This window comes from Budorcas taxicolor, chromosome 8 (assembly GCF_023091745.1).
Source record: "Budorcas taxicolor isolate Tak-1 chromosome 8, Takin1.1, whole genome shotgun sequence".
Lineage (NCBI taxonomy): Eukaryota > Metazoa > Chordata > Mammalia > Artiodactyla > Bovidae > Budorcas > Budorcas taxicolor.
The window spans coordinates 87501228-87528730 of NC_068917.1; the positions used below are offsets into that span (position 1 = coordinate 87501228).

Below are 27503 nucleotides of genomic sequence, written 5' to 3' on the forward strand. Positions count from 1 at the left end.
GCCATGAGAAGTCCTCTGACAACCACGTAAGAGGAGTGTCCGGGACAAGAGCTCCATCTTGACTGCTGCATAAGAGTGAGACAAGTACTTCTGAAAGAATCTGAATGTATGTGGCCCTAGCTTAATTTGGGGCATAGGGAGATGTACCTATAAAGGATATTTATGTATGTGATACTCTTGCGGCTTCCCTTATCAGGGAGCTCAAGTCTTCACCCTATATAGTAGGAACACCTGGCAGTCAGAACTCTTGGGGGTCTGTTGAGTGAGAGCAGGCTGTGGGTCAAGTCTCTTCTTCCTTTCTCGGGATGGGGAGCAGATGAAAATGAAAATGTATGTACATTTGTTGAAACTTGCACATGGTTTAACCATATCTATGACCTTACCCACATACACTAGATAGTGCTACTGAGGATTTGATCTTGTCCTTGTTTTACTTCTTCCCTTTTGTTTTTCTTAAGTTAACTAATTAATTAATTTTGGCTTCACTAGTTCTTTGTCCTGTAGGTAGTTGAGGCAGGTGGGGCTACTCTCTAGTTGCAATGTGTGGGCTTCTCGTTGTGGGGACTTTCTTGTTGCAGAGCATGGGCTCTAGAGCGCAGGCTCAGTAGTTCTGGCACATGGGCTCAGTTGCCCCATCACATGTGGGATCTTCGTTTCCAGACCAAGGATCAAACCTGTGTCCCCTGCATTGACAGACAGATGCTTAACCCCTGGGAAATCCCCCCTTTTGATTTTATTTGCCTTTTCTTCCTTTTTTGTTGACAAATAAGTCAGCTTGTGGTCAATGCTATCTTCCTTTTCTGTTCCACAAGGGCAAACCACACCCAGGACAGCTGTGGTGAGTGAGAAGTCACTGTGATGGGTCAGACACTTGGTATAAATTTGGATACCAGTCTACTTCCATCCTAGCATCACCAACCTGCTAACTAAAAAGAATGTGTTTGAGAGAATTCAGTGGTTAGGACAGTTGGCTACTTTCAACCAGCTTTAGTGCAGAAAAAGTCCCAGGTGTCCTGGAGTGAAGTGAGGCTTTGCATCACCTGTTGAGAATTCACAGATTCTCATCCTGGTGAGTTCTGTGTGGTGCTGGCCTTCCTCCTTGCCACCTGTCTGGGTAAGAGGGTAGTTCTTTTCTGTTGATTGTTACATCATAAATGCGTTTCATGGCTTTCTGGTAATAGCATGGGGTAATGTCTGGAATGGTGGGTCTGGGTTTGAATCCAGTCGTTGTTGCTGTGGCTGTGAATGGATTCTTGAACCTGAAGTTTACCCACAGAGAGTTGTGCCTTTGGCTGAGCAGGAAAATTCAAATCCAGAACACGTGCAGCCTTCCTGTCCTGCCCCATCCACTTCCCTGTGGCCTGCCTGGGTCTCAGCAGGTTTTCTCAGGGCAAAGCTGATGAAACTTATGACACCATTAGCAGTTCCAAGTGTGATTATTAGGTGGGAGCAGTTGTGCACAATCTAACCTAACTGAATATACAAATATCTAGAAATTTCTAATCCATCTTGTTGTTCAAAGCATGCCATTTGTTGTATTAAATATTTTGTTTTCTTATGTTATAAAGTAATATAATTATCCTATTGAAGTATTCTGAACTTTATAAAATTAGCCACTGTTAAGATGTTTTTCAGGCAGAATTTTAGATTTTATAGTATAGTATTAAAAGATCTTGCGAACATTTAGGTTATGATAACTTTTTAGTTTGGTAAACTTTTTAGTTTAGTTTATAAAACAAAACTAAGATTTATAAACAAAAATTTTACATGATCTTAAGTGGGACAAGCTTCGGCATTAGTCGCATGACATGATCTCCCCACTACAGTGTATCCATATAAAACCCAGATTTTATGCCTTTTTTTGCCATATCCATTTAGGCTACAGTTACGTGATTTAGTCATTCAGCTATTGCACACCTGTTCTGTAGTGACTGTATGATTTTATTATCTTTGTAGAGTTCATGACTGAGTGATACAAACAGATAGTAATGCTGAATGTGATGCATATCGTGAAACACAGAAACGAGAATAGCGAGCACAGGGTGGTTAGGGGAGGCTGCACCCAGTCGCAGCCAGCTTGTACAAGACAAGGCATCACACGTGGCGATTGTTCAGTTACCCAGTCGTGTCCAACTCTTGGTGTCCCTGCAGCACACCAGGCCTCCCTGTCCCCCACCATCTTCCGGAGATTGCCCAGGTTCATGTCCATTGTATCAGTGATGCCATCCAGCCATCTCATCCTCTGGTGCCCTCTTCTCCTTCTGCCCTGTCTTTCCCAGCATCAAGGACTTTTCCAATGAGTCACCTGTTCACATCAGGGCATCACTTATAAAAGCTTAAATCTGTCATAGAGAGGGAGGGGTGTTAGTCCAGCAGAACATGGAAGATCATTGCAGTCCATGCACCTGACCAAGAACCTGTATCCAAAATAGATGATGACTTTCTATAAGTCCTTAAGAGCATTCTGCACATGGTCCACTTATTGTAGAATGTTTGAACAGGCACACCACAAAAGAAAATATCACACATGAGAAGATGCTCATCTTCATTATTATCAGAGAAGTGCAGATTAGACTATGCTTGAGATTCACTGCATTTCCTCCCAAAAGGCCAACCGAAGAAAAACAGAAAATACTAAATGCTTCCGGGGCAGGGATCTCCTGTCGGACTGGATTGTAGACCCAGCTGTGGCGTGCCTCCACAGCACTGAGTGCATGTGGCCCTGAGACGGAACCAGCACTGCAGTAATACTGTTGAGCCAAAACTCCCAGACCTAAAAAGTGTACACATGCATGATTCTGTGTATATGGTGTACAAAAGCAGTCTTTGCTGTTAGAAGTTGGAATAACTGTTGCCCTTGAGGAAGTCTCAGGAGCAGGTCAAGAAGGGGGTTCTGGCCTGTCAGTCCTGTGTTGCTTATGTGGTGTGTTTGTAGACATTCATTAAGCTGTTCATGTGTGCAGTTTGTAGATAGGATATCCTTAAATATATAAAATTGTAGGTAATAAATGTTATATTTCTGTATAAAACATGTGTCAAGTAATATGTTCTTAAATTTCACACAATAAATGTTACTGACTTTTTAAGCAACTTTATTTATACCACCTTCTAAATAAACCACTTCAGAGCTACTCACCTTTCCTCCGCTTTGCTTGAAATACTCACTTTGGACATGTGTATGACAAGATTATATACCTTCTAATTCCCTATTTCAGGTCTTGGCATAATTATCACATAACATGTCCTGACCAGTAGATACTCAATGAATAATTGGTTGACTGATCAGTTTGTCCAGCTTCTAATCTGCTCAATTATGTAGTAGCTGCTCTTCTCTTGGATTTCAAATACAGTGGATCACTATGCTCTTAGAATAGTTGTATTTACTTTTGTGCCTTCTCATCGCTAGAGTTTCCTCTGGTTTTGCAAAGTTGTAGCCTGAGATTGTACACATGAGTAGCAAATTTGGACAGAACAATGGTTTCTCTGAGTCTTCACTGAAGACTAGGAGCCTGGATGCTGGATAACCTTGTTTGGTGTGGAGGTATTGGGGTGACTGGCATCAAGGAACTAGACTCCAAAATATCACGACATGGGACATGGTTCTTGGCTTAAGATGGGTCAGTCTCACTCCTCTTTTTGCAATGGCTTTTTTTTTTTTTAATAGAACTAAAATGTAGTTGATTAGAAGATGGAATTACCAAGTTTTAAAATCTCTGTCACATGAGTCAGATAGATAAGGCAAGCCAAATAAAAGCTCTCTATGTTGGCTTGTCTTGTGGCCAGCACTGGTTTTAGAAAATTTTGGCTTGGAGCGATGCAGGGAGAGGGGCAAGTGAAGGGTGGATGCGTGTAGTGGCTCAGGTGATCCCCATGATCGTCAGCAACTCGTCCCTACTTAAGCCCCTCTAGATTCCCTGCTCCCTCCAGGATACTGCTCTTCACAAAGTTTGCCCGAGTACCAAAGTCAATTTTCTTTTACATTGTGGCCCATAATACACCAATGGAAAAAGAGTTTTTGAAATAATGTGATTCATATCACATTTGCTGCATCTGGTCTTTTCTGTTTCTCTCTCCCCTCCAGCAAGTGGAACCTTAGTTCCCTGACCAGGGATCAAACCCGTGCCCCCTGCAGTGAAAGAGAGGCGTCTTAGTCGCTGGTCCGCTAGGAAAGTCCCCATTTCCTTTTATTTTTTAAAAATGCTTGTTAAATCCCCTGCATTGTTTTCTCAGGCTACTAATTGGTCACAACCCACAGTTTTTAAGAATACTGATTGAAAAATACTTCATTCTGGTATTTAAAATACATTGTAATCTTCTGTATCTTTTTTCCCACTTTTACTTTGCCAAAGAACATCATTCCCCATCAGGTAACTTCTTGTTCTCTGCACTCAGAAATCCATTGCCTCTCCTTAGGCCTGCAAGGCGCACACCTCTGAGTGAGTCATCGCTAGCCTTAGCTCCCATGCTCCCTACCATGAATAGGAATGGCCCCCATGAATTGTCATTGGCATATAATACTTTCCATGTATTTATAAATTACGAGTAACATTTGACCTGGATAACATTTAATCTTTTACTGCCTGATGATTGTCAATTGAATGTGATGTCTTATTTCTCCAAGATGACTGAGCCCCCAAAGGCAAGGCCTGCGTTTGTCTCCTGTACACCCGCAGCACTAGCACATCCTAGGCCATCTTTAAGCCGAGCCGTGAGGCCGAGGTTAGGTGCTTGATTTCTCTTCCCCAGTGGGTGGTTGCCGTTGAAGTAGGTGGAAAGTGTTCTTGTGATAGGATTTCCTCTGGACATAGGTTATTTCACAAGGTGGGATCAGGTATCCTTGGTTTGTAGGCTCAGGGCAGGCCCTTATCATCATGAGTACGTATGAGAAGTGGTCAACACTAATTGGTATTTTTGTTCATTTTATGTTCAGCCATATCAGTGGGAACAAGATTGGCTGGGAGAAGACAGGAAGCCATTCGGAACCTCAAGCACGGGGAGACCCAGGAGACCAAACAAAGGTAGTAAGTCTGTGCCTTTTATTCTTTCAAATTCTCATTCTCTCAGCATGTAGTGCCAGGGATTGATTTAAAGTAAAATTCTCTCTCTCTCTCTTTTTTAAGCATGTTATTTATGAGTAATACATTGGCGAGTGTGAGCGGGGAAGGGCTGTGCTACTCCCGGTTTGCTCTCTCTCCTGGGGCAGGGTGGAGATCCTCTTCTTTCTGCTCACTACATAGCCTTTCAGAGCCCTCATTTCTTGTAGGGTTTTGTGATGATTAGGTGAGAAAAGTTTTGTGATGTATATATTAAAAAGTGAAAAAATAAAAATAAACTACATTTTATTCCCCCCCCTTTTTTTCTATTTCTACTTGTTAATATTCATCTCTAGATGAATATTTTAAACTTACAAAGCCACATCTGTCCCCACCTGTGGTCACTTAGGATGAACTGGTCTCTGGCTGGGAGAGGGCTTATTTTTATACAGGATGATGGAATGTTAGACATATGTTTAAAACTCTGAAATATTCTCACTGTTGAATGATTATCCTGAAAATAAATAACAGAAATGTTTTCTGGATACATACTCCAAAGCATTTTCAGTTGTTTATGTCTACATGCTATGGAACGGAAAGCATAGAAAACTTTCGTGAGTTATCCATGAATTAAGGCTAATTTTGGCACTTTGTATTTTAAAGGATGAAATTAAGCACTCAATGCATACCACTAAAATAATACATTTTGTTTCAGAACAGAAAAATCAATATTTTTTGTTGTTATTGTTGTTAATTCTCTAAGTTGTGTCTCACTCCTTGTAACCACATGAACTGCAGCATGCCAGGCTTCCCTATCCTTTACTATCTTCTGGAGTTTGCTCAGACTCATGTCCATTAAGGTTAGTGATGCCATCCAGCCATCTCATCTGCTGTCATCCCCTTCTCCTCCTGCCCTCAGTCTTTCCCAGCATCAAGTCTTTTCCAATGAGTCAGCTGTTCACAGCAGGTGGTCAAAGTATTGGCGCTTCAACGTCAGCATCAGTTCTTCCAATGAATATTCAGGGTTGATATCCTTTAAGATTGACTGTTCAAGGGACTTTCAAGAGTCTTCTCCAGCGCCACAGTTTGAAAGCATCAACTCTTGGGCACCCAGCCTTTTTTATGGTCCAACTCTCACACCCATACATGACTACTGGAAAAACCATGGCTTTGACTAGATGGACCTTTGTTGGTAAAGTAATGTCTTTGCTTTTTAATATGCTGTCTAAGTTTGTCATAATTTTCCTTCCAGGGAGCAAGTGTCTTTTAATTTCATGGCTGCAGTGATTTGGGGAGCCCAAGAAAATAAAATCCGCCACTGTTTCCATTTTTTCCCCATCTATTTGCTATGAAGTGATGGGACCAGATGACATGATCTTAGTTTTTTGAATGCTGAATTTTAAGCCAGCTTTTTCACTCACCTCTTTCACCTTCATCAAGAGGTTCTTGAGTTCCTCTTCACTTTCTGCCATTAAAGTGGTATCATCTGCATATCTGAGGTGGTTTTATTTCTCCTGGCAGTCTTGATTCTAGCTTGTGAGTCATCCAGCCCAGCATTTCGCATGAGATACTCTGCATAGAAGTTAAATAAGCAGGATGTAATACACAGCCTTGATGTACTGCTTTCCCAATTTTGAACCAATCTGTTGTTCCATGTCCAGTTCTGTTACTTCTTCTCCCTCATATAGGCTTCTCAGAGATAGGTAAAGTGGTCTGGTATTCCTATCTCTTTAAGAATTTCCAATCGTTTGTTGAGATCCACACAGTCAAAACTTTAGCGTAGTCAGTGAAGCAGAAGTAGATTTTTTTTTTTTTTAAATTTCTTGCATTTTCTATGATCCAGCAGATGTTGGCCATTTGATCTCTGGTTTCTCTGCCTTTTCTAAATCCAACTTGTACGTCTGGAAGTTCTCGGTTCAAGTACTGCTGAAGCCTAGCTTTAAGATTTTTGAGCATAGTCTTGTTAACATGTAAAATGAGTGCAGTTGTACAGCAGTTTGAACATTCTTTGGCATTACCTTTCTTTGTATATTTTTTAGGGTGCCACAGAAGCAGTAAGTGAGCAATTATTATTTCTAGGATTTATTGTGAGGAAAAAAGTGTGCTGCAAAAATAATACTTGCTCTTGGTAAACAATGGTGGCTCAGAGGGTAAAGCGTCTGCTTGCATTGTGGGAGACCTAGGTTCGATCCCCAGTTCGGGAAGATCCCCTGGGGAAGGAAATGGCAACCCATTCCAGTATTCTTGCCTGGAAAATCCCATGGACGGAGAAGCCTGATAGGCTACAGTCCATGGGGTTGCAAAGAGTCGGACACAACTGAGTGACTTCACTTTTCACTTTTGGTTAACAATTAGGACTTTGCTAAAATTTGTAAAGAGAAAACTAAGAATCTCCCTTCAGCACTGAGGTAGTCACTTGGTGTCCATACTCTTTCCTATTCATGTACGTATATTCTGTATTTTGGTGATTTGTTGTACAGAGTGGATGTTTTTCACCTAATAATTTACCAAGCACATATTTCTGTGTCAGTTTATGTAGATCTGACTCATCAGTTTTAATGGTTTTAGCTTGTTCTTTGGTTTTCATTTTTGGCAGACAGTTCCCTATGTATACTTAATTTGGGACTTTAAGTACCCGAAGAGAATACTTGAGGTTTGGTTTTTATTTCTTCTTTAAAAAAGAACTGTGGTAGTGGTGAGGAGCAGGCCTGACTGAGACCTAGTTTTAGTCCCCGTTCACTAGTTACTGGTCTCATTACCACAGACAGGAGACATCTCCTCTTGGAGAATTAGTTTTTTCATCTGTAGAGAGGATGCTACCCATTGAGTTGAGGAAGGGTCTCCCAGGAAAGCAGAATCACAAGAATTGGTCACATGGAGGAGCCAGATGGGACTTGGGTTAGCAACCACAGAAGGCTGTTCATCTCATGGGGATCCCAAGGGAGGAGCCATGAGTGGGGTCACCCAGCGGAAGCTGCAGCAGTTCTCTGGGTTCCCATCCCTGACACAGGCACAGTGGGCATCCATTCACACTTCCTCTGTTCAAGGAGGAGTGGGTCACAGCTCCCCTTGTCCTCACTGAAGTTGTTAATCACATCTCTCTGTTACAGTTGGACAGACAGGTTAAAGGAGTGGGAATGTGACATGAACCCATTTTCTCCTCTCACCCGTTGCTCTGCAGGCGGAAGGTTCGTCCACTGCCTCTTCTGGCAGCCAGCTTGCTGAAGGAAAGGGGAACCAGATTGGCACTGTTCAGCCAATTCCGTGCCTCCTGTCCATGCCCACCAGGAACCACATGGACATCACTACCCCACCCCTGCCTCCTGTTGCGCCCGAGGTGCTGAGAGTGGCTGAGCACCGGCACAAGAAGGGGCTGATGTACCCCTACATCTTCCACGTGCTGACGAAGGTATGCACTGGGCTGTGCGTGTGGCCTTCATCTCACGGTGGTCACTCTTGTGGGGTGTGTCCTCGTTCCTTTCGGAACTGCTTTTTATCTTACAAGGTGTTTGAAATGAAGTTCATTTTCCCCTTTCTAAACGTGGAGAAAAAAGATGGATATTTATATCTATAATCACAATAAAATTAGAACTTGGGGAAAGTCTTGTTTTTTTCGTCAGTTTAACACAAAATTATTTTTGAAGCTTCTAATTAATGGCACTTCATGTTCTTCTCTGGTTTGTAATTTTATTTGTATTTCTAATTTCATGTTTTTGCTATAGTGTCAAGTTTAATTGTGATGTCACATACTATATCTGGTTTATCATCTGTCCTAGAAGCTCCCAACTTCTGAGTGGCTGATAGCACTTCATACTTTGACTTATTCCTCTACCTCACTGAGTACTTACAGCAAACAATGGAATATGGGGCTTCGTCACTTTATTAGTATCTTCCTGAATGTATGCTTAAATAGATATACAGTGTGGCATTAATTGTTTCTGAATCTTGGTGTTTTGAATAGATCTGTGTTTATTTAAATTTCCTCAGTGACTTGTCATATTAATGTTTATAATCATAGGTCCACAATTTAACTTGGTGACCAGATTTCTGGTATAAAATTGGTTCGTTACTATATGTATTTTATCATGTTTTCATCTGTATATGTACCACCATATATAATCAAGCTTTTTTCTTATTTTCTACAGTCCACGTATGGTTTATAGAATGGAGTCAGTAATTACAAGTGACTTCCATTTCACAGCACTCTCGAGCTGCACTTTTAACCGTTAATTGACTAATTTGAACTGCTTAATTTTATATTTTATACAATAAAGGACAGGAAGATGAGTGCTATCATTTGGGTCCTTTAATGTATGTTTGAATTGTAATTGCCTCCAAGTCTCATCTGTTATTTGATACGGGTATGCATGTGTGGTATCACTTCTCAGATTATGGTTATAAAGTAAAAATTTTATCTTTCAGGTCCAACATAGATTATAAGGGTAAGTGAGGGTTACTCTTGCGGGAAAAGGATTTTGCTAAGTTTAAAGGGACTCCAGCTTTGGGAAGGTTGTGCCCTTTCTCTCTGGGGTTGTTTGGGATATAAGGTCCCTGGACTCCCTGCTGTTTGTGCCCTGCCATGCTTGTGGGTCTGACTTAGGGACTTTTGGTTAAATCAGTCTGAGTGATGTAAAACTGCCTGTCCTCCTCTTCAGTACTCACTGATTTCAAGGGCGAATACTGATAAAATGACTATGGTTGAGAAAAGTGAACTTGACTATCTTCAGATTTTAAGGTGTCACCTACATTTTTTCAGTATATTTGGGAAAAGTTTAGACTGAAATGTGTGCTGTTTCCTGCAAGCTGAGTGGCTCTGGTGTTAAATTTTCCAGGCTGAGACATTTGCTGTGAATTCAAGCTTCAAGTGAGAATGTAGAGAGTCGTCAAAGCCTCAAATTTGGGAGAGTAAATACTCACTAGATGAGTGTTAACCACATGTGTAGCTACTAGATTAAAGAGTATGAAGGTTCTGATAAGGGAAAAGATCAATGGTAAATTAATGTGAAAGAATAAATGTTATGACATGATTGAAAGAGTACAGATCATTAAGAATATGCATAATTAAATTCCTTGTGAAGTCTCTTGAGATGTACCTTGATAACATGGACCACAGAATTTTTGGACTGACCTCAGGTGCAGGTGGTCATAGAGTCATTTGTCTCCTGGAGCCACAAGGAAGCCCCTGCTATGTTGGCAGAGAGGAATGGAGGTGTGGGGATGAACAGAACAGGGCTTCCTTCATTTCCAGCCTCTGGTGGCTGTCTCATTCAGTGGGACTTGTCTGTTGAGTTACTTGATGCACTGGGGCAGAGGCTTGATACATGCTGAACACTTTAAAAATGAATACCACTTAAAAGAGTTCTCTTAGGTAGGTTTTTTTGTATATGATAATTTTTTACGAAAGAGCTTGGTAAAGAAAATTTGTGACCATTTTATTTTTAGGGTGCTCTTTTCTTGGATTTCATATAGGTTTCATTGAAAAAAAATTATGAATTACATTACATATGACCATCTTGACTCACAAAATTTGCCAGTTCTCAGCATTTTCTATTCTATTTGTTGTCTGGTGTTACCTATCTAGATTTTTTTGAAGACTTTGGAAGCATTTACATGGTTTTTGTTTTTGTTGTTGTTGTTCCAGGTTAAAAATAAAACAATGTAGGTTTTATTTTGACTCTTTGAGCATGTATTTTGACTAAACCTGCTAAATGAACTCTCCCTAAACCTCTTGATACAGGCAACTTGTTAAGCAATTGGTTTGGAATAGAATTGCAATTTCATTAACTGGAGATAATGCAGTATATTTCTGTGAGTTTATTGTAAATTCAACATGAAAAATGTGCAATATTATTCTGCTTTCTTCCATGCAAAGGGTGAAATCAAAATTGCTGTTTCTATTGAAGATGAAGCCAGCAAAGACCTGCCTCCCGCCGCCCTGCTCTATAGGCCAGTTCGTCAGTATGTTTACGGAGTCCTGTTTAGCTTGGCAGAAAGCAGAAAGAAAACTGAGAGACTTGCTTTTAGAAAGAACAGACTTCCACCAGAATGTATGTACTGTAAAATCCATTGTTTGTTTTCCTCGGTACCTCGTAATCTCTTGTGCATTTTTAAAGCCTTAGAAGAATCGTGACTGAGTTCACCCTGAGAGTCCCCACATAAAGGAGATGGGCTCCATCGGGGCTCTTACGAAAGGAGGACAAGCCACAGGTTGTTTTCCTCAGTAACATCCCAGCAGTGGTGTTTATTCAGTAAAATGATAAAACAACAGGTTTACGCTTCAAACTGAACGTTGATCTGGAAACAGTCCTGACGGTCGCCATCCTTGTGGTTAACATGTCCTGGGCAGATTGACAGCAGTTTCTGCTATGGTGTCCACGAGATGTGGTTCTCTCTTTGCAGAAATCAGTGTTCCTGGGGAGGTCCCACTAGCTGTCCACTGGGCTGCTTCTGTGCAGTTGTTGCACACATCCCTGAGGCCAAGAGGGGACTTGTAAGGATTTCCCTTAGAGGCCTCCAGCTGATCAATTCTGCGGGTGGAGGGGGAAGTGGGAAGGCAGTAACTGTTGTTTGAAATTTGGGCAAAGGTTGAGGTCAAAGTATTTCCATCTTCAGTGGGCCAGTGTGATTTTGGAGGAGAAAATCATGCCTTTCTATTCTAGGTAATTTTATCTACTAATGTAATGAATATAAAAGTCACTGTATATTTAGTAGGAAATACAGAAATGTTCCCCCAAATGTGCAATCTAAAATAAGAGTATTATGAAGTGTGGAAACTGTAGATTACTGAGTCTTCCTCTAAACTGAGGATGTTCAGTGACAGATCGCCTGCTTGTATGGCAGGTCACTGCAGGCCTGGCGACTTGGGGGAAGCTGAGCTCAAGGGCAAGTATGGGAGTGGATCTTTCCTTTGGAACTCAAAACTCGTGAGGTTCTAGCAGTTTTATCTAAACACTCAGTTCTATAGATTCTTGTTTTCTGTTTCTATTACTGTGACAAAATTGTGATTCTGTAAGCCTTTAAAATGAAGCCATCTGTCACTTCCCTTACTTGAAGATAGTCATACCTAGTGTGGCTGCTGAGCTATTTGTGTGACTGTAGCTGGAGAAGGTGATGCCGGCTCCACAGGGCCTCCTCTAGCTGATGTTTCTACCACCTTGATCAGGCCGGAGGCACCATGTGAAACACCGAGTGTGTCAGTGGACACTTTTCAAAGGCCCAGTACATTCCAGGTGTACAAATCCTCATCCTTTTCTCCCACTGTGTGATTTATTTGCTCAGAAAAGAAGACCTTTTTAACTTTGCACAGGATTGGCCAGTTTTCTGTGCTGGCCCACCCAGGCCACCCTGGCCCCACAGCAGTGACCTCCAGTTCACCACCAGCCCTGAGCATCTTAGTCCCTGTAGGCTCTTGGGTCTCTGTTGGGCCTGGAGTGCTGAGTGCTACAGGGTCCCATGCGGCCCTACTTCCTGCTGTGTCCTTAGCTCCATAGCACCATACTGGCTTTCATGGTGAAAGGCTGTTCTTCATTTGCTTGTGTGTTCCAGAAACACAGTTATCTTTATGCAGAAAATCCTCAAGAGTTTTCAGTGATCAAAACCTGAATACCCTCAGGTATGTCCCAGGTTGGGCTTCTTTTGGCAGTATCCATAGCTTCACAGAGCAGCCTGCATATGGCTGGTGAGCTCTGTTCATGTCCTTAGTAGTGGGCACGGTGCATCCCTGGCCTGTTTCAGGGAGTTCTGTGTGTCACAGGTGAGCTGCAGGTGCCAGGTGCTCTTGGGAAGTAAGAGTCTTGGTCTCTTCCGCCCTGCTGCTGGTCTGTGCCTTTAAAACACTGTGAAACACACAGCTGACAGCACCCTGCATGCTCCACTCCCTCATCAGTTAATTTGTACCCAGTTGATACAGGTGTCTTACTGGCCTGGGAGAGGCTGGCCTTTTAGACGATAGGGGAAGCAGAAGCCAGGGGAGAGGATTGACTAGATAGACTAGCATCCTCTAAACATAAGCAAGAGGGAGGCAAACTGTGGTAAAGAGCTGAATGTACAAACCACACCACAGGGCCCAGTGCAGCTCTCACAGAGACACTACTAGGTCAGCCTGCCTGTGGCAGGCCAGTTCTGGCAAGGGCTGGCGGACATGGGGAATGGCATGATCAAGGGAAGGAGAAGGGTGGTAAAGTCTGAGGTGACTCAGATGAGCTCTTCGAAACTGTGGATGGAGGTGTCTTGACCTCGTTTGGAGGCTGGGAGGCACAGGGAATACAAAAGAAAGGAGAAAAGTGTTCCGCTGGGAGGTGGATGGGGGAAGGGTGGGTGAGTGGGAGAAAGCCGTAACTTCAAAGAGAATTTGGCAGGCGTGTCTTTTTTCCTTTCCTCCTGCCTCTGCTCCCCTCCCCACTCCACTGACTTCTTTTCAAGGATGGCACACAGTTGTCTGTCTTTGTTACTTTTGGCCGGTGGAAAACACTGACTCTTACAATGCCACTGGTTTAGGTTTCCATACCTGAGACATCTACTAAGTGACTATTTTATGGAGAAAATATTGTAGCTTCTTTATGATTTGGATGAGATGGGAAAATAACACTGTCTGATCATGCCAAAGAGGCCTACCTTGCGCAGTTTCTCAGGAGTTCTTGGTTGATAAGATTTGAAATCTTGTTTTACCTACATTTATTCATAGACCATATGTAGATGAAATTTTAAAATCAGTGGCACTTTGCACATGAAGGTGCACCATAAGGTCCTCGGGACAAACTTGTTCTCCACGTGCCTGCGGCCTTTGCCTTCCACTTTGGTAGCCAAATCCAAGCTGTGTGGGTTCCAGGTAAACCCTCCTACTCATGTGGGTGATGTAGCTACTTCTGAATGTGAGGGTTTTGATCTAACATGGCTTCAAAATGCTGTGCATACAGATGCATGTTCTTGGTGTGGTCACTGTGACAATCAAGAATTTTCCCAAGAGGGCTTTGATGTCAGAACTAGTCAAAGGGCATATTGAAGCCTATAGGATTGTTCAAAAATACTTAGCTCCCGTTATATGTAAGACATGTATCCATTTGGAATTATTTCTCTTGATTAAGGCATATGATAAAATGTTCATAATCTACAATGAATATTCATATGACTTACCAAAGTTTCATTTTTTTAAAATATGGCTAAAGTAGGATATCTACAATCGAATCCTTAAAAAAATCACAGCCATTTAGAGAAAATGGACTTATGGACCCAGTGGGAGAAGGAGAGAGTGGGACAAATGGAGAGAGGAGCATCAACATATATACTCTATCATGTGTAAAATAGATAGGTGGTGAGAAGTTGCTGTGTAACACAGAGAGCCCAGCCTGGCTCTCTGCAATGACCTAGAGGGGTGGGGTGAGGGGAGGGAAGGAGGGCTCAGGTGGGAGGTGATATATGTACAGTTATGACTGAATTGCGTTGTCGTATGGCAGAAACCAACACAGCATTGTAAAGCAATTTTCCTCCTGTTGAAGAATAAATTATTAAAACATTAAGTTTAGGTGATATGAAACATTCAACTTACTGTCATTTGACAATTCCAAAAGTAATTTAGAAGAAATACAAACATAAGGGGAAAAAATTTCAGCCTTTGAAAATCATATTGAATTACATGCTGGCAGTTTATTTTTTTGTTCTTCCCTGTCCGTTGCCAGGTTCTATCATTTTGCTTTTGGGAGAGTAATAAGAATACTTGTTTTATTGTGGGAGAATGCTACTGAAGTCGCTATTGTGGAACTCACAGTCCTACCAGTGGCTCAAGCAGCAGACTGTTGACCCAGCACAAACAGTCTCACCCATATGGGCTAGATGGTGATGGTGGCAGTTGCTCTGGGAAGAGAGGGGCCCAGGGAGCGAGCCATCTCTGCAGCTGCTGGAATAGGGGCTGGGCCTGGAGCCAGGCACCTGGTCTGAGCTGGCCCTGGCCTCCAGGCCTGTATGCGTGAGATCCAGGTGGCGTGGCTGCTCCTCACAGGCACTTCTGCCCTGGAAACAGCTCTGACCTTTAGTACCGTAGTGACTCTTCTTCTCCCTGGGGATGCTCCTCAGCCACGCAGATACTCCCCAGTGATGAACGGGAAGGACCAGAAGAAAGGGATCTGATTCTATAAAGACTACAGGATGATGAGTCACCTCAGCTATAGTTGAAGAGAAAAAAGCAGGCTTGGGAATTCCTTGGCAGTCCAGTGGTTAGATCTCCACTTCAGGGGGCAAGGGTTTGACCTTATAGCAAGTTTATATACTATGCTTATATTTCATATACTTATACTATATTTAGGGCTTCCCTGATTGCTCAGCAGGTAAAGAATCTCCCTGCAAGAAACAGGAGATGCTGGTTTTATCCCAGGGTCAGGAAGATCCCTTGGAGAAGGAAATGGCAACCACTCCAGTATTCTTGCCTGAAAAATCCATGGACAGGGGAGCTTGGTGGGTACAATCCAATGGATTGCAAAGAAAGAAACATGACTGAGCAACGAATCACAAAATACTGCATTTGTATTTCCCTATATTTACTCTCTTCTTTCTAAACTGTCAAGAAAAGCCAAAAGGAACACATTGATTCCCCCCCACCCCACCACTGATCCAGTTTGCTTTAGAAATTTTGTTAGTGCCACGTCATTGGGATTGCTGATTTAAAATAAATTTGTTCATTGTGAATCACATTATAAAACAATACTTTAACATGACCAATATTAATTAGTGTGCTGTTTTCATATGTGTGAAAATTGGTTGTCGTAAACATTTTTCTTATGATTCTGTGAAGGCTGTTTGTATATTAATCTGAATTTTCTTATTCCGCAAAGCTTTTCAGGAGTTGCATTAGCAAACTGCTTTTCCCTCACAGAACTTTGAATGGCTGAGCTCAAGATACATCTATGGGAAAAGCAGTGTTGTGTGACAGGAACTGTTTGATGATACTCTTTTGGATTAATGTTTATGTCCTTGAACTTTGGAGTTTCTAATACAGTAGGAATGACGTAAGTGGGGAAACTGAAGTCTAGGAACAGTGTTTAGCAAGTGTCTATAACACCATGTAACACTGTTCTACGTGCCCTGTGGCCTACTGAGCAGGTATATGTTTGCGGACAGTAAGATACTCCCAGCCTCAGATATAAAAAGTTTAGGGAGAAAATTCATAGTCTTTTCCTTTTCAGAATCATGGAGGATACTCACACATGTGTCAGCATGAGGAAATGAGGGGCTAGTTGGACCCTCAGCCTGCACACAGAGCTGCTTGGAAGTTAACTGGCAGTTTTCCCGTAAGAAGGATAGACCAGCTGTCATTGTGCCCATTTTCCCGTTTCTGATAAAACTCTGATATGAAGGAGTTGAGGTTTTGTTTTTATTTATTGTGTGTGTGTTTCCTGTAACTCCAGGAGAGCTCAGGGAGTAAAACGGTGGCTCCTCCCCAAATACACACTGCAGAGACACAGACCAAAGGTCCAGTTGGCCATAGCCTTGGAAGTTGTTTGTATCCACCTTTTCCCTTACCTTCTAACCACATTGTGTGCATGCTATAACTCTCACTGCTCATGGTGCCCTGGAGTGAGCTTAGAGACATAATTCATTGTATGGCACTGCAGGCAGCCGCTACCAGTCAGTTGAAGTAGGCTCGCAAAATGAAACATATTCATTATTCCTGGCCTGGGATGGATCCCAAAATCAGTATTATAACAGATTCCTGAGATAGCTGGTTGTCATATGTATAAATGTGAAAATAGAAGAAAATTAACGACTGATGGAAAACATTGGGTTTTTACTAATAGCTTAAGTCTTCAGCAGTGTTTTATGTCTTGAAATTGTATTTTGAAGAGGTGCTTCCAGCAAAGAAACTGTGTTATAAATTTAGCCGCTGGTAATAACAGAAAACTGGTACCCTGGAGTTGCTTTTTGCCAGTATAAAAATTCAGTTTAGTTTCAGGTAGGGAAGACAACCTGATGTTCAGATTTTTCAAAGTAGTCCACTTGAAATCATGAGTTTTTCCTGTCAGTAGAAAAGATAAATCTTTATTGATGGTGATACACAGATTTATTCATGGACAGTAGCTAGATTAGCTGACCTCTGGGATTCTCTTATTCTTGTTTTAACAAGGAGGCATGAAGATGTCTTTATAAAACGGTGCCTTCACAGAGAGGGTTTTATATCCTAGCGCTCTTCTCTGCACACTGCATGTTCCCGTAATCCACCTGACCCATACCACTTGGATAATCCCTGTATAACTAGTTTTTTGTTTTTTGTTTTTTTTGCAAAAATGATAAGAGCCCAGATTACTTGCTATTCGCTGGCTACTTTGCATTGGCTTATTCCTGTGAGCTTCAGGAGAGCTTGGGGAGTAAAACAGTGGGCAGCAGCAACTTGGGGGGAATCGCAGAGCCAGAGGGAGAGAAGGTACCCTGTGTGCATCAGCCACCCCACTGGATGAACTTACAACACAGAGGCTGCTGTGTGTCTACCTGAAAATGGGATGTCCCTTGGGATTCATTAATTTATAAAACTAACCTTTAATTAATCTAATGTTACAAGCCTATAAACATAAGTTGACCTCACATAGTTGTAAGCACATAACAGAGGTGCAAGGTGTCTTTGCGTTTCCTCAACTGCCCTGTGCTACAGAGTGAGTTGTTGGCCCCCCTGGTTTTAGTGCCTAGTTCTAGGGCTGGGCTGGGGCAAGGTAAGTGAGGGACCCAGGCCTCAGAATTTAGGAAGACCCTTATTTTCACACAGGCACATGGTAGTTGACATCTGAGCCCTGAGTGCCTTTCCTGCCTCACCCACTACATAGTAGGTGGTCAATAAATATCTGTTGGGTGATTGGCCAAAGGTTCCATAGCTCTTAAGTGGTGGTGTACACAAAAGATCTCCAAGTATTCAGTTTAAAAACAGATACGTGTAAAAAATAAAGCAAATCAGGGCATCTTTGCTTTTGGAACAAAGCTTTTTTGTTACTGCACATTTATCTTCTCTGAGAACATGTATTTCCCAAATTAGACTTGAACATTCTAGTCATGAATAGTGCAGATAGCAACAAAAATGCTTAGAATATAAGAGGAAGCTATTGTATCTAATACTTCTTTACAGCTACAGTCTCGCCTCCATGTACTGGGGAAGTCCTTCTACCAGGACATGGGAGGGATGGTCAGGTGAGCATTAGGTGGCAGTTCTCAGGCACAGGTGTGTGCTCATCTGTAGCCTTTGCAGGCTGAATAGGATCTGAGCACACAGCATCAGGCTAGGTAAATTCAGGCACACCTGGAGCCCCAACTAGTGTAAACAGCTGCTAGGGCAGCTTCAGGGAACACTCAGGAGAACTTGTGAAGGGACTGTTGGCATCTCTGACCTCCACTTAACTTTAGTGTAGGGTTTGAAGCATAAAGTATATACAGGTCTAAGCCTTTTGACCTTGAGAATGAAAATCCTCCACCAAAAAGTTATTTCTAGAATGAAAACAATATAATAAAACAGTTGCTAAGAATTATTAAAGAGAAGCAAGATCAGAGAGGACAAAGGGGAAAGATATAAATAGATGAAGATAGTTTTAATAAGAATGCTTCTGTTGAGAAAACTCAAAGGAGACCCTGGCATTATAAACTGAGTTTTTTAAGGTGCAGTAAGCTTAGGCTTTGTTTGCACGCATGTGTGTATGTGTGTGTATTTTGGGGGAAGCACATGAGAGACCTTAGATAACTAGGTTATTAACCCAGATTAACAACCAAAGATAAAATATAATTAGTCCCATTAAATAAATCTTTGTCACCAAAATGAAGATGCTACACGGAAGAAATAGATTTATTCATTTTTACTGTGGAGGTGGGCATGAAAATAAACTTTGTGGACTGACTTAATGGAAATGCAGTGTACTGGTTAATGGCTTATCTTGTAACCTCCTTTCACTTGTTTTCTTGGGGCTGACAGTGTGCCAGCCTCTGTGAATGTAGTTGGGACAAAGGGAGGGGCGGTGTACTGCACCTAGGAGGGGACTGTGGTGGTGACGCCTACCCTCTGCATACAGGTGGCAATCCATGGAGCTGTGTGCGCTGGAGTTCAGCAGGAATGGGGGTGGGCAGCTAGATTGTGAGTCCAAGGACAGGGTCTGCTGGACAGTAGGGACCTTATGAGTTTGTGTCTGGCACCTAAAATATAGATACGTTTAAAGATGCATGTATTTATATATACATGTGTCTCTCTGTTTTGACTTGATGGACTTTAAACCTTTTAAGTTTAGAATTTTTTTAAACATTTAAACACTAACGTATTCAAATGTGAATTAAAGGGATTTCCTCAATGACAAAACAGTTACTTTTTTGTAAAAGAATTTCAGAAACTGTCTTGATTTTGCACCCCTGCTCAAGCAGCCTGCTTCTGGGAGTTGGGGTCCCTGCAGAATGGCTGGTCATGGCGCTCCTCTGCAGCACGCTACCTTGACTGACTTGACTGGGGTTGATTGTGCAAAGCTTGCTTTCCCTGTTGCTAACAGTCGTGCCTATCCAAGTATCTAACTCCTAAAATTCTTCATGCCATTGGAGGAGATGATTGTCTAGACTTGGTGTGGAGCTGGAGATGAGCCAGTTAATCATTTAATTTTGTCGGAATTTGGCTTCTTCATAGTCTTCAGTTTGCTTCAGGTGTTACTTTAAGGAAAATGGGCCCAGAAAGGGGGTATGGTTATTTGGATAGAATAGACGTATCCAAGATCGCATTAGAATCATAGCACCATCCTGGCTTCTGTACCTGCTGTCAGCCATGTGAGGGGAGGATGGGGTCTCCATGTGGCCCTGCTGCAGCTCTCATGTTTATTGACCAAAGTAAGCTATTTGTTACAAAATGCACACCCACATTTTACCATCTGACTGTTTATATCAGTGTACTTTGGGGAGAAGTTTTAACATACTTCTGTGCAGTGTGCTTTATCTCCATTGTTCTCCTTTCCCCATCACAGTTTTTCCCTTAAGTTATTTGGGAATTTTGTGGGGAAATGTGCGTGTTTGTGTTTTCAGAATTAATTCCTGCTAATAGTGGTAAAACTACTGTGGATAAAAGGTTATTTATGGAGTTTAACAGTTATACTTATTACAGTAGGACATGCTTAAGTAAAGTGGCTACCAAGTGCCAATTATTTCTCAGATCTAATTAGTAAAAACATGGAGAAAAAGATCAGCTATCTAAATTGGGTTTTCCATGATTTCTGTGATGATCGCAAAATATGTGTAAGTTGTACCCATTGTTATTACTAAAACTATTAATGGATTTGTAATATTAAAGCAAATTTTGTCTAACATCCTTGATTTATAGCTACTAGTTTTATGGGGAATCTTTGATTGAGAAGAAATTTATTGATGGTCTGACTGAAATTCTGAATGAGTCACCGAAGTAAGTGCATAGAGTAGAAAACAAAATATTTTAGAGCTGAGGGTTGATGACTGATGGCTTACTAATGAGAGAATGCATTGTTACACAAGAAGTGACATCTTCATACTGTAATTACTAGAGCTGTGTTTGTTAGCCTTAAAGTAGCTAAGATAGGGCATAAATGGTTCTCTCATTTTCCTTTCTGTAGTTTCACCAGTGATCATTAAAGAGTGGGCAGCTTACAAAGGGAAATCGCCGCAAACCCCGGAATTGGTGGAAGCTCTTGCCTTCAGGGAATGGACCTGCCCCAATCTGAAGAGACTGTGGCTGGGGAAGGCGGTGGAGGACAAGAACCGCAGAATGAGGGCCTTCCTGGCCTGCATGAGGTCAGACACACCAGCCATGCTCAACCCAGCCAGTGTGCCCACTCATCTCACGGTGCTGTGCTGCGTCCTACGGTAGGTGCCCCTGGCTGCCTCTTCAGCCACTGCGTGTTCTCCAGCAGGTGCTTGTACAAACGCCTCTCAAAGAAGTGTACTGTATGAAGTTACAGTTCAGTACCCCAGATTCACCTGGGGTTATTCCAGATGAATCAGGTTGTCAGTTGAATTTGTCCTCATCTAATATTTTCATATATTATAGAAATATAGGTCATGTAAATACAACATGAGTTTGAGTTGATGCTATATAGTGTGTTTATAGAATAGGTAACATTTGATGAACCTATATTTTATGTAGATATCATAATGATTTTAAACATAGTTTATCCTTTAAATGTTAAAGCTTTTGAAGACTGTTGGGGGACTGTGTTACATGTTTATATATTAGTAATTTTTCTCTGGTAAAATGTATCTCTTCTTCTTCCTTCATTTATTTAATCATTTGTAGATCAGTATGGACTTGTGGATATCTCTCTTTCTAGGGTTATAACCTGATACAACCTTGTTGTTTGGTTGTTCAGTTTGTTCCAGCTCAGGCCTTGGGAGCTTGTTGAGTGGCTCCTATGTCCTTTGTCTTCCACACCACCCACCCCTGCCCAGCATGTCCTTGCTTTCTGGCACCGCAGGATGCCCAGGTCCGTCCTGTGTCTGCCCTGCCCTGGAACCTGCTGTCTCTAAGGGGCTGACTCCTGCCTTGGAGAGAAGGTTAAAAACCCAGATATGTGCACTGTGTTCTTCCAGACTCTTATCAGCCAATGGGCCACAAACGCCTGTGTGAAAACTGTTGGTTTTTGGAGTAATTCAGTGGTAGAATTCTGCTGTGCGGGAGGCCTGGGTTCAATTCCCAGCCAATGCAAAAGCAACTCTGTTGAGCTTCCCAGGTGGTGGCAGTGGTAAAGAATCTACCTGCCAGTGCCGGAGACACGATGCAGGTTCAATCCGTGGGTCAGGAGGATCCCTTGGAGTGGGAAATCTCAATCCAGGCCAGTGTTCTTGCCTGGAAAATTCCCTGGACAGAGGAGCCTGGCAGGATATGGTCTATGGGGTTGCAAAAAAGTCAGACATGGCTTAACAGCTAAACAACAACAACAATATAGCATGGTATGTCAGTTTCTTATCTTTATATCCATTGAGGATTAGCCTAGTGGGAAAGACTAATTTTTTTCATTTTGATTATAGAATCTTCTGATTTCCTCTGATGGAATTCATTTTACATTAGCCAAAACATTAAGACTTTGGGTTACTCGAAGATTAAATAGCAGTAGTGAATTTGGTTACTTTGTGTTTCTCTCTTCCAAGTTTGAAATGATGTGTGGCATTTAACCTGTTGGGTAGACAGCTAACTGTCTACTGTGTATGCCTGACTTGAAGGTCCCACTGGGCTGAGTAAGAACGATGTGTGTGGCACTTGAGGCTTGTTTGGTTGCCCCTTGGCCAGAAGCACCCATATGTTAGTGCGGGACAGCCTCTGTTGATGCTTGCACAGTGCTCGTAGTATTTCATGACGCTTGGGATTGTGGTGCCTTCACATCTTGTCGGTTCATTCACTGGACCTCATGGGGTACTGGGATACCTAGCAAGTGCAGACTGGACAGTGATCAGACCCCAGTCTTTGGCTCAGTCCTCATGACTTCCTTGGCCATTACTCCAGAAATAGCTCTGCCTCTTTGAGACACTGTTCAGATGGCCTTTGGAAAGTCATGATTTCAGGATTGTCCTGGTTCCTATTTATTTGTTTGTTTTACAGTTGTTTATTAAAAAACATACTCATTTTAGAACTTGAAAAGGTTAACAAATGCAACTAGTAATCTTGAGTTTGATTGAGCCTCCTCCCGTGCACATCTCTGTGGTGTCAAGAGGCCACCATGGGTACAGCACAGGTTCCCTCATACTTGCTACTTGGGTGGAAGCCAGAAGACATGCTTGGTTGTGCCGAGGCTGTAGTGTGCAGTGTGGGCTTGAAGCCATGGAGTTTCCCACTTGGTAGGACTCACATAGCTTCAGGTCCTGAGGAGGAAGGGCTTGTTGGGAAAAGGTGAGAGAGAGTGGCTTGTGGCACAAGTCTCAGGATTTGGGGTCAGGACATCAGTAAATGGGTTGGCCCATCTCTGTGAAGAGAATTCGTTCTACCTTCACGAGTATTTGGGTCACAGGGACAAGTAGGTAAAGGAGTGTACCCTGTATGGCCTGTTTGATTGATGGGTATGGCCTGCTAAGAATGTGGGATGAAGGGCATGGGGGTGGGGGCAGGGGCAGGTGCAGATGAGTAAGAAGGTTTGTGTGTGTCTCCGAGGGCTTGCCAAGGACAGGCTATAGTCTAGGGCCAGTGGGCCCAGTGGTCTTTCTCTGGAGAAATTGCAGCTGTGTGACAGCAGTCTGCTGAGGTTGGGGGAGGGGCACCAAAGGGCAGCTTCTGTGTCCCCAGGATGTTAAGGCCCTGTTGGAGGCCACACAGTGTGACCCTTGGCTTTGATGGCTGAGCTGGGCAAATGTCAGCAGCCACAAGGTCAGACTGTCATCCCAACGGCTCTTCCCTTCCTTAATCTTTTTTTTTTTTTAACATAATTTTAAACTTGAAATTGCAAAATTAGTACAAAGAGTTGGTGGCTATTTTTCACCCAGTTTCCCAACATATTAAATTTACTGCAGTGGCTTTCTCCTTTTCTCTCCTGGGTGTTTGTCCTGCATCTCTTGTATGGAAGCTGTGAGTATGATACTCCTCTTATCCCTAATCTCTTTCTTTTTTTTTTTTAAAGGACATCCTCAAAATCAGAAAAATACTGATACATCTCATCTACAGATACTCAGATTTTTCTTGTTATTGCAGTAACATACTTTATTAGCAACAAAATCTTGCCTTGTTCTTGCATTGAGGTGCCTTGTCTCTTCCAAACTTCTCAGGTTTCTTTGGGTTGATGCAGAGATGTTTCTGAAGAGTAAACACTGGTGTGTTTTGTAGATCAGGGATCTGGAAGTGAAAGTGAAGTCACTCAGTCGTGTCCGACTCTTTGTGACCCTGTGGACTGTAGCCTACCAAGCTCTTCTGTCCGTGGGATTCTCCAGGCAAGAATACTGGAGTGGGTTGCCATTTCCTTCTCCAGGGGATCTTCCCGACCCAGGGATTGAACCCGGGTTTCCCGCATTGGAGGCAGACACTTTAACCTATGAGCCACTAGGGATCTGGAGATCATGTCTTTTAGACAACAGTGGGTGTGGCTGCTCCAGGAAATTGTGTTTAAAAACAGTCAGCCAGCCCCTGGGTGCAGTTTGTCAGTCTCTGGGTAGACTTTTTCTCAGTCTAGATTTGCTGCTCTTCTTTTGTGATGAGGTTCAACTTCTGCCTTTGGGGCAGGAGGTGGTGATCTTCTCTGTGCTTTCACTAGTGATGTCAGTACCCATGTGTTACATATGTTCCAAATGTGACATTGCAAGAGCAATCAGGACTTCACTGGATCACCAGTGATTAAGAATTCCCTGCCAGTGCAAGGGACACAGATTCCATCCCTGGTCTGGGAAGATCCTACATGCCTCGGGGCAACTAATCCCATTCACAGCAAATACTGAGGGCCACAATTTCTGAAGCCTACACGCCCTGGAGCCAGTACTCCGCAACGAGAGAAGCTGACACAATGAGAAGCTGGCGAGCCACGACTAGAGAAAGCCAGTATGCAGCAGTGAAGACCCAGCATAGCCATAAATAAATGAATGAATGAATGAATGAATAGAGCAATCAGAAAGGGGGAGAATGATAGCCAAATCTCTAGAATTCTTGTAGTGACGCCAAGGAGGGACCAGCATCTGAACAGAGGTTCAGTGTGAGGGTGAAGCATGTTTCCAGAATGAAACAGAAAGCATCCTTCCTGGGGGACAGCTGAGACCAGGTCCTTATCCAAGAGAGCTTCTGAGAAGACAAACTGAGTTACTTTCTGGAGGAACTTAATAAATTAGATAGAGGGTTTGAGCCCCCCAAACAAGTGCAGCACCCCAGGAACTCAGCCAGGGTTCAGCTGCCCAACTGTGCCAGTCAGAGGCAGACCATGTTGGTTCTGTCCACCAAGTGACTTGGAGACTTGCTTCTAGTCCAGCTTCCGTGCTTCTAAAGGGCAATGAGAGGAGAGGTGACTAGCAGGGAACTCAGATACCCTCAGACTCCAGTGGTAGAAAGGCCCAGGAGGAAGACATGAGAAGAAGTATCTGGAGAAAATTGAGAAACATAAAGGGATTGAAAACACTGTTAGTGCACAGATAAGGATAATGTGGACACAGGAGATTACCAGGGGTCAGCTTTTGTTCACTGCAGTGCCGGTGGCACCGTCCACGTTCTGTGGTATTTAAGCTGTCTGTGTATATACATATCTTTAGGAACACACATCATGCTCTTTCTATATACAGAAGGTCCTTCTGAGGACTTGAATTGAAAAAGAGATAAAAGTTAACTTCGTTAAAATGTAAAAAGAAAGTCAGATGGAAGAAATGGTAGGTATTGGGATTCTCTCGTAGCTAAGTTGGTAAAGAATCTGCCTGCCATGTAGGAGACCCAGGTTTGATCTCCTGGGTCGGGAGATCCCGTGAAGAAGGCAGTGACAACCCACTCCAGCATTCTTGCCTGGGAAATCCCGTGGACAGAGGAGTCTGGCGGGCTACAGTGCTTGGGATCGCAAAGAGTCGGACACAACTTGGCGACTAAACCACCACTAACCCAAAAGACTTTCTGTTGCAGCTAAACTGAGTGCTGAGAGTCTTTGCTGCCAGGAAAACCAGGAAAGAACTTGAGAAAAGCAACCTGTCCACGAAACAGTCTTTTCCCGAATCATCATATTTAAAGAAACATCTAGCCTTAGGGCTAGGGGATGAAGGGGGGGATTTAGTGTTTGCAGGATGAAAAGAGTTGTAGTGGTGGATGGTGGGGGATGTCTGTTGGGATACAGTGAATATACCTAATGCTGTTGCACTGTCAATTTAAAAGTGATTAAAATGCTAGATTTTTTGTTATGTGTATTTTGAAGCATTAGCTGCTCAGATGTTATGTGTATTTTACCACAGTTTTTAAAAAATAAGAAAAATAAAAGGGATGCATAATACGGATACTTAGGCAGAGAACATTTTATATTGAGCACAAGCTTTCCACAATAATTTTTTTCAGAGAAAAGTAGGGAGACTTTCTTCAGATTTGCTGTTTCTTGCATCAAATTCTGGTTAAAATTCAGTAAGACTTGTTTAAGATGTTTGGCATACAACCAGTTGCATAGGGTATTATTTTTATCTTTGTAAGTGTTGACAGTTTAATGAAGTAAAACTTTTACATCACTCTTTTAAGTATATCTGATCAAATATAAATACCACAGAGATTTAACACCCACCTTGTTTACCTTGTTTGTTTACCTTCTTTTCTGCTTCTACTGCATAATTTGACCATGAAGTACATAAGCTCTGTGCCTCCACTTCACCATCTCTATAATGGGACAGTAATGGTTCCTGCCCCAGAGTGGCTGTGACCACTTAAGGAATCAGTTGTGTGTAAATACTCAGACTAGCACCTGGCACCAGTGAGCACTTTCATTTTTCTATTGGAATTTTTATTGAAAATACTCCTCTTAGTCATTTGGATAGAACTTCCTCCTTCCCCTTTTATGTTTACATTCCTGTGGATGAATATTAATTATTATCGAAATGAGAGAAGGCTCTGCACTAACTCTGATTCTAATTTTGTCAACTTAAATTTTAAGTGCTGAGAGACCTTTCTCAGCAGACAGTACTGGAAAAGAGCTTTGTTAGGCATGTCACAGTTCTCTAGACTCCTTTTAAGCTATTTGCCAGAGATCACATAGGGATCACCAGGAGTTATTTGGGGGTATCAGCTGGCAACTTGACTAGGTCATCCTTCAAGTTTGCTGAATACAGACTTAGGAACCATTGGATATGCAGTGAGGCTTATGATGAAGTTCTTACTGGCTAGCCCCTCACTCTCTCACACCCAAATACTGGTTGGGGTTGTGCCTTTACCTAATGCTCTGGAGGTTGTCACTGGGCCAGCGCTGAGCGGCAAGGTGAGTAAAGGGGAAATGATCAATAGAGGAAAGGGACTATGGACACCTGGCAGTTCTCAGGCAGATAGTACAAATGGAAGTTTGGACACTTAGAAATTGATTTCCCTTTAGGTGCTCACACCAGGGTGGCCCCAGTAAGTCTGCATGACCCCAGGGATAACAGGCACCTAGTTCTTCAGGTGCCGGTTCTGAAGCCTGAAGCTTTATTGTCCCTGCTATCACTTCCTGTTCCACTGCAGGGCATTCACCTGCCACCACCAGAGCCCCTTCCATGCAGACAGTTTACACAAGACTTAACTCTTCATCAGGAGGTAAATCTTGCTTATTTGGACTTAGGACCTGCCTCCCAGATAGCGTGTGTTGAATTAAAATAGATAAATCAGATAAATTGGTGCTTAACATATATTTTCAGAGTTTAAACCCCTCAGAAAAATATATGTTATATCAAATTAAAAAAATCACCAGCTGGTTTGCAGTGTGTTCTTACTTAGTGTGCTTGTTAATGATTGCAGAATCAAACATTCTGATCAGCCCAGCTAATGATTAGGTTTCCATTTGTAACTGGCATCATCCAGTGAAACTAGAGAAGCTGGCTAAGAAATCCATATAGGCCTCC

At 42.5% G+C, this 27503-nt stretch overlaps 1 protein-coding gene across 1 annotated transcript in view; it reads left to right on the top strand.

Annotated features, from left to right (window-relative positions):
• The window catches only part of FAM120A (family with sequence similarity 120A), a 116897-nt gene that overhangs the window by 69319 nt on the left and 20075 nt on the right, over positions 1 to 27503 (top strand). The window contains exons 8-11 of the mRNA XM_052644891.1: positions 4931 to 5018; positions 8215 to 8442; positions 10906 to 11080; positions 20609 to 20858. Of these exons, the coding sequence (XP_052500851.1) occupies positions 4931 to 5018; positions 8215 to 8442; positions 10906 to 11080; positions 20609 to 20858 (741 nt within the window). The remainder of the gene's footprint in view (positions 1 to 4930; positions 5019 to 8214; positions 8443 to 10905; positions 11081 to 20608; positions 20859 to 27503) is intronic.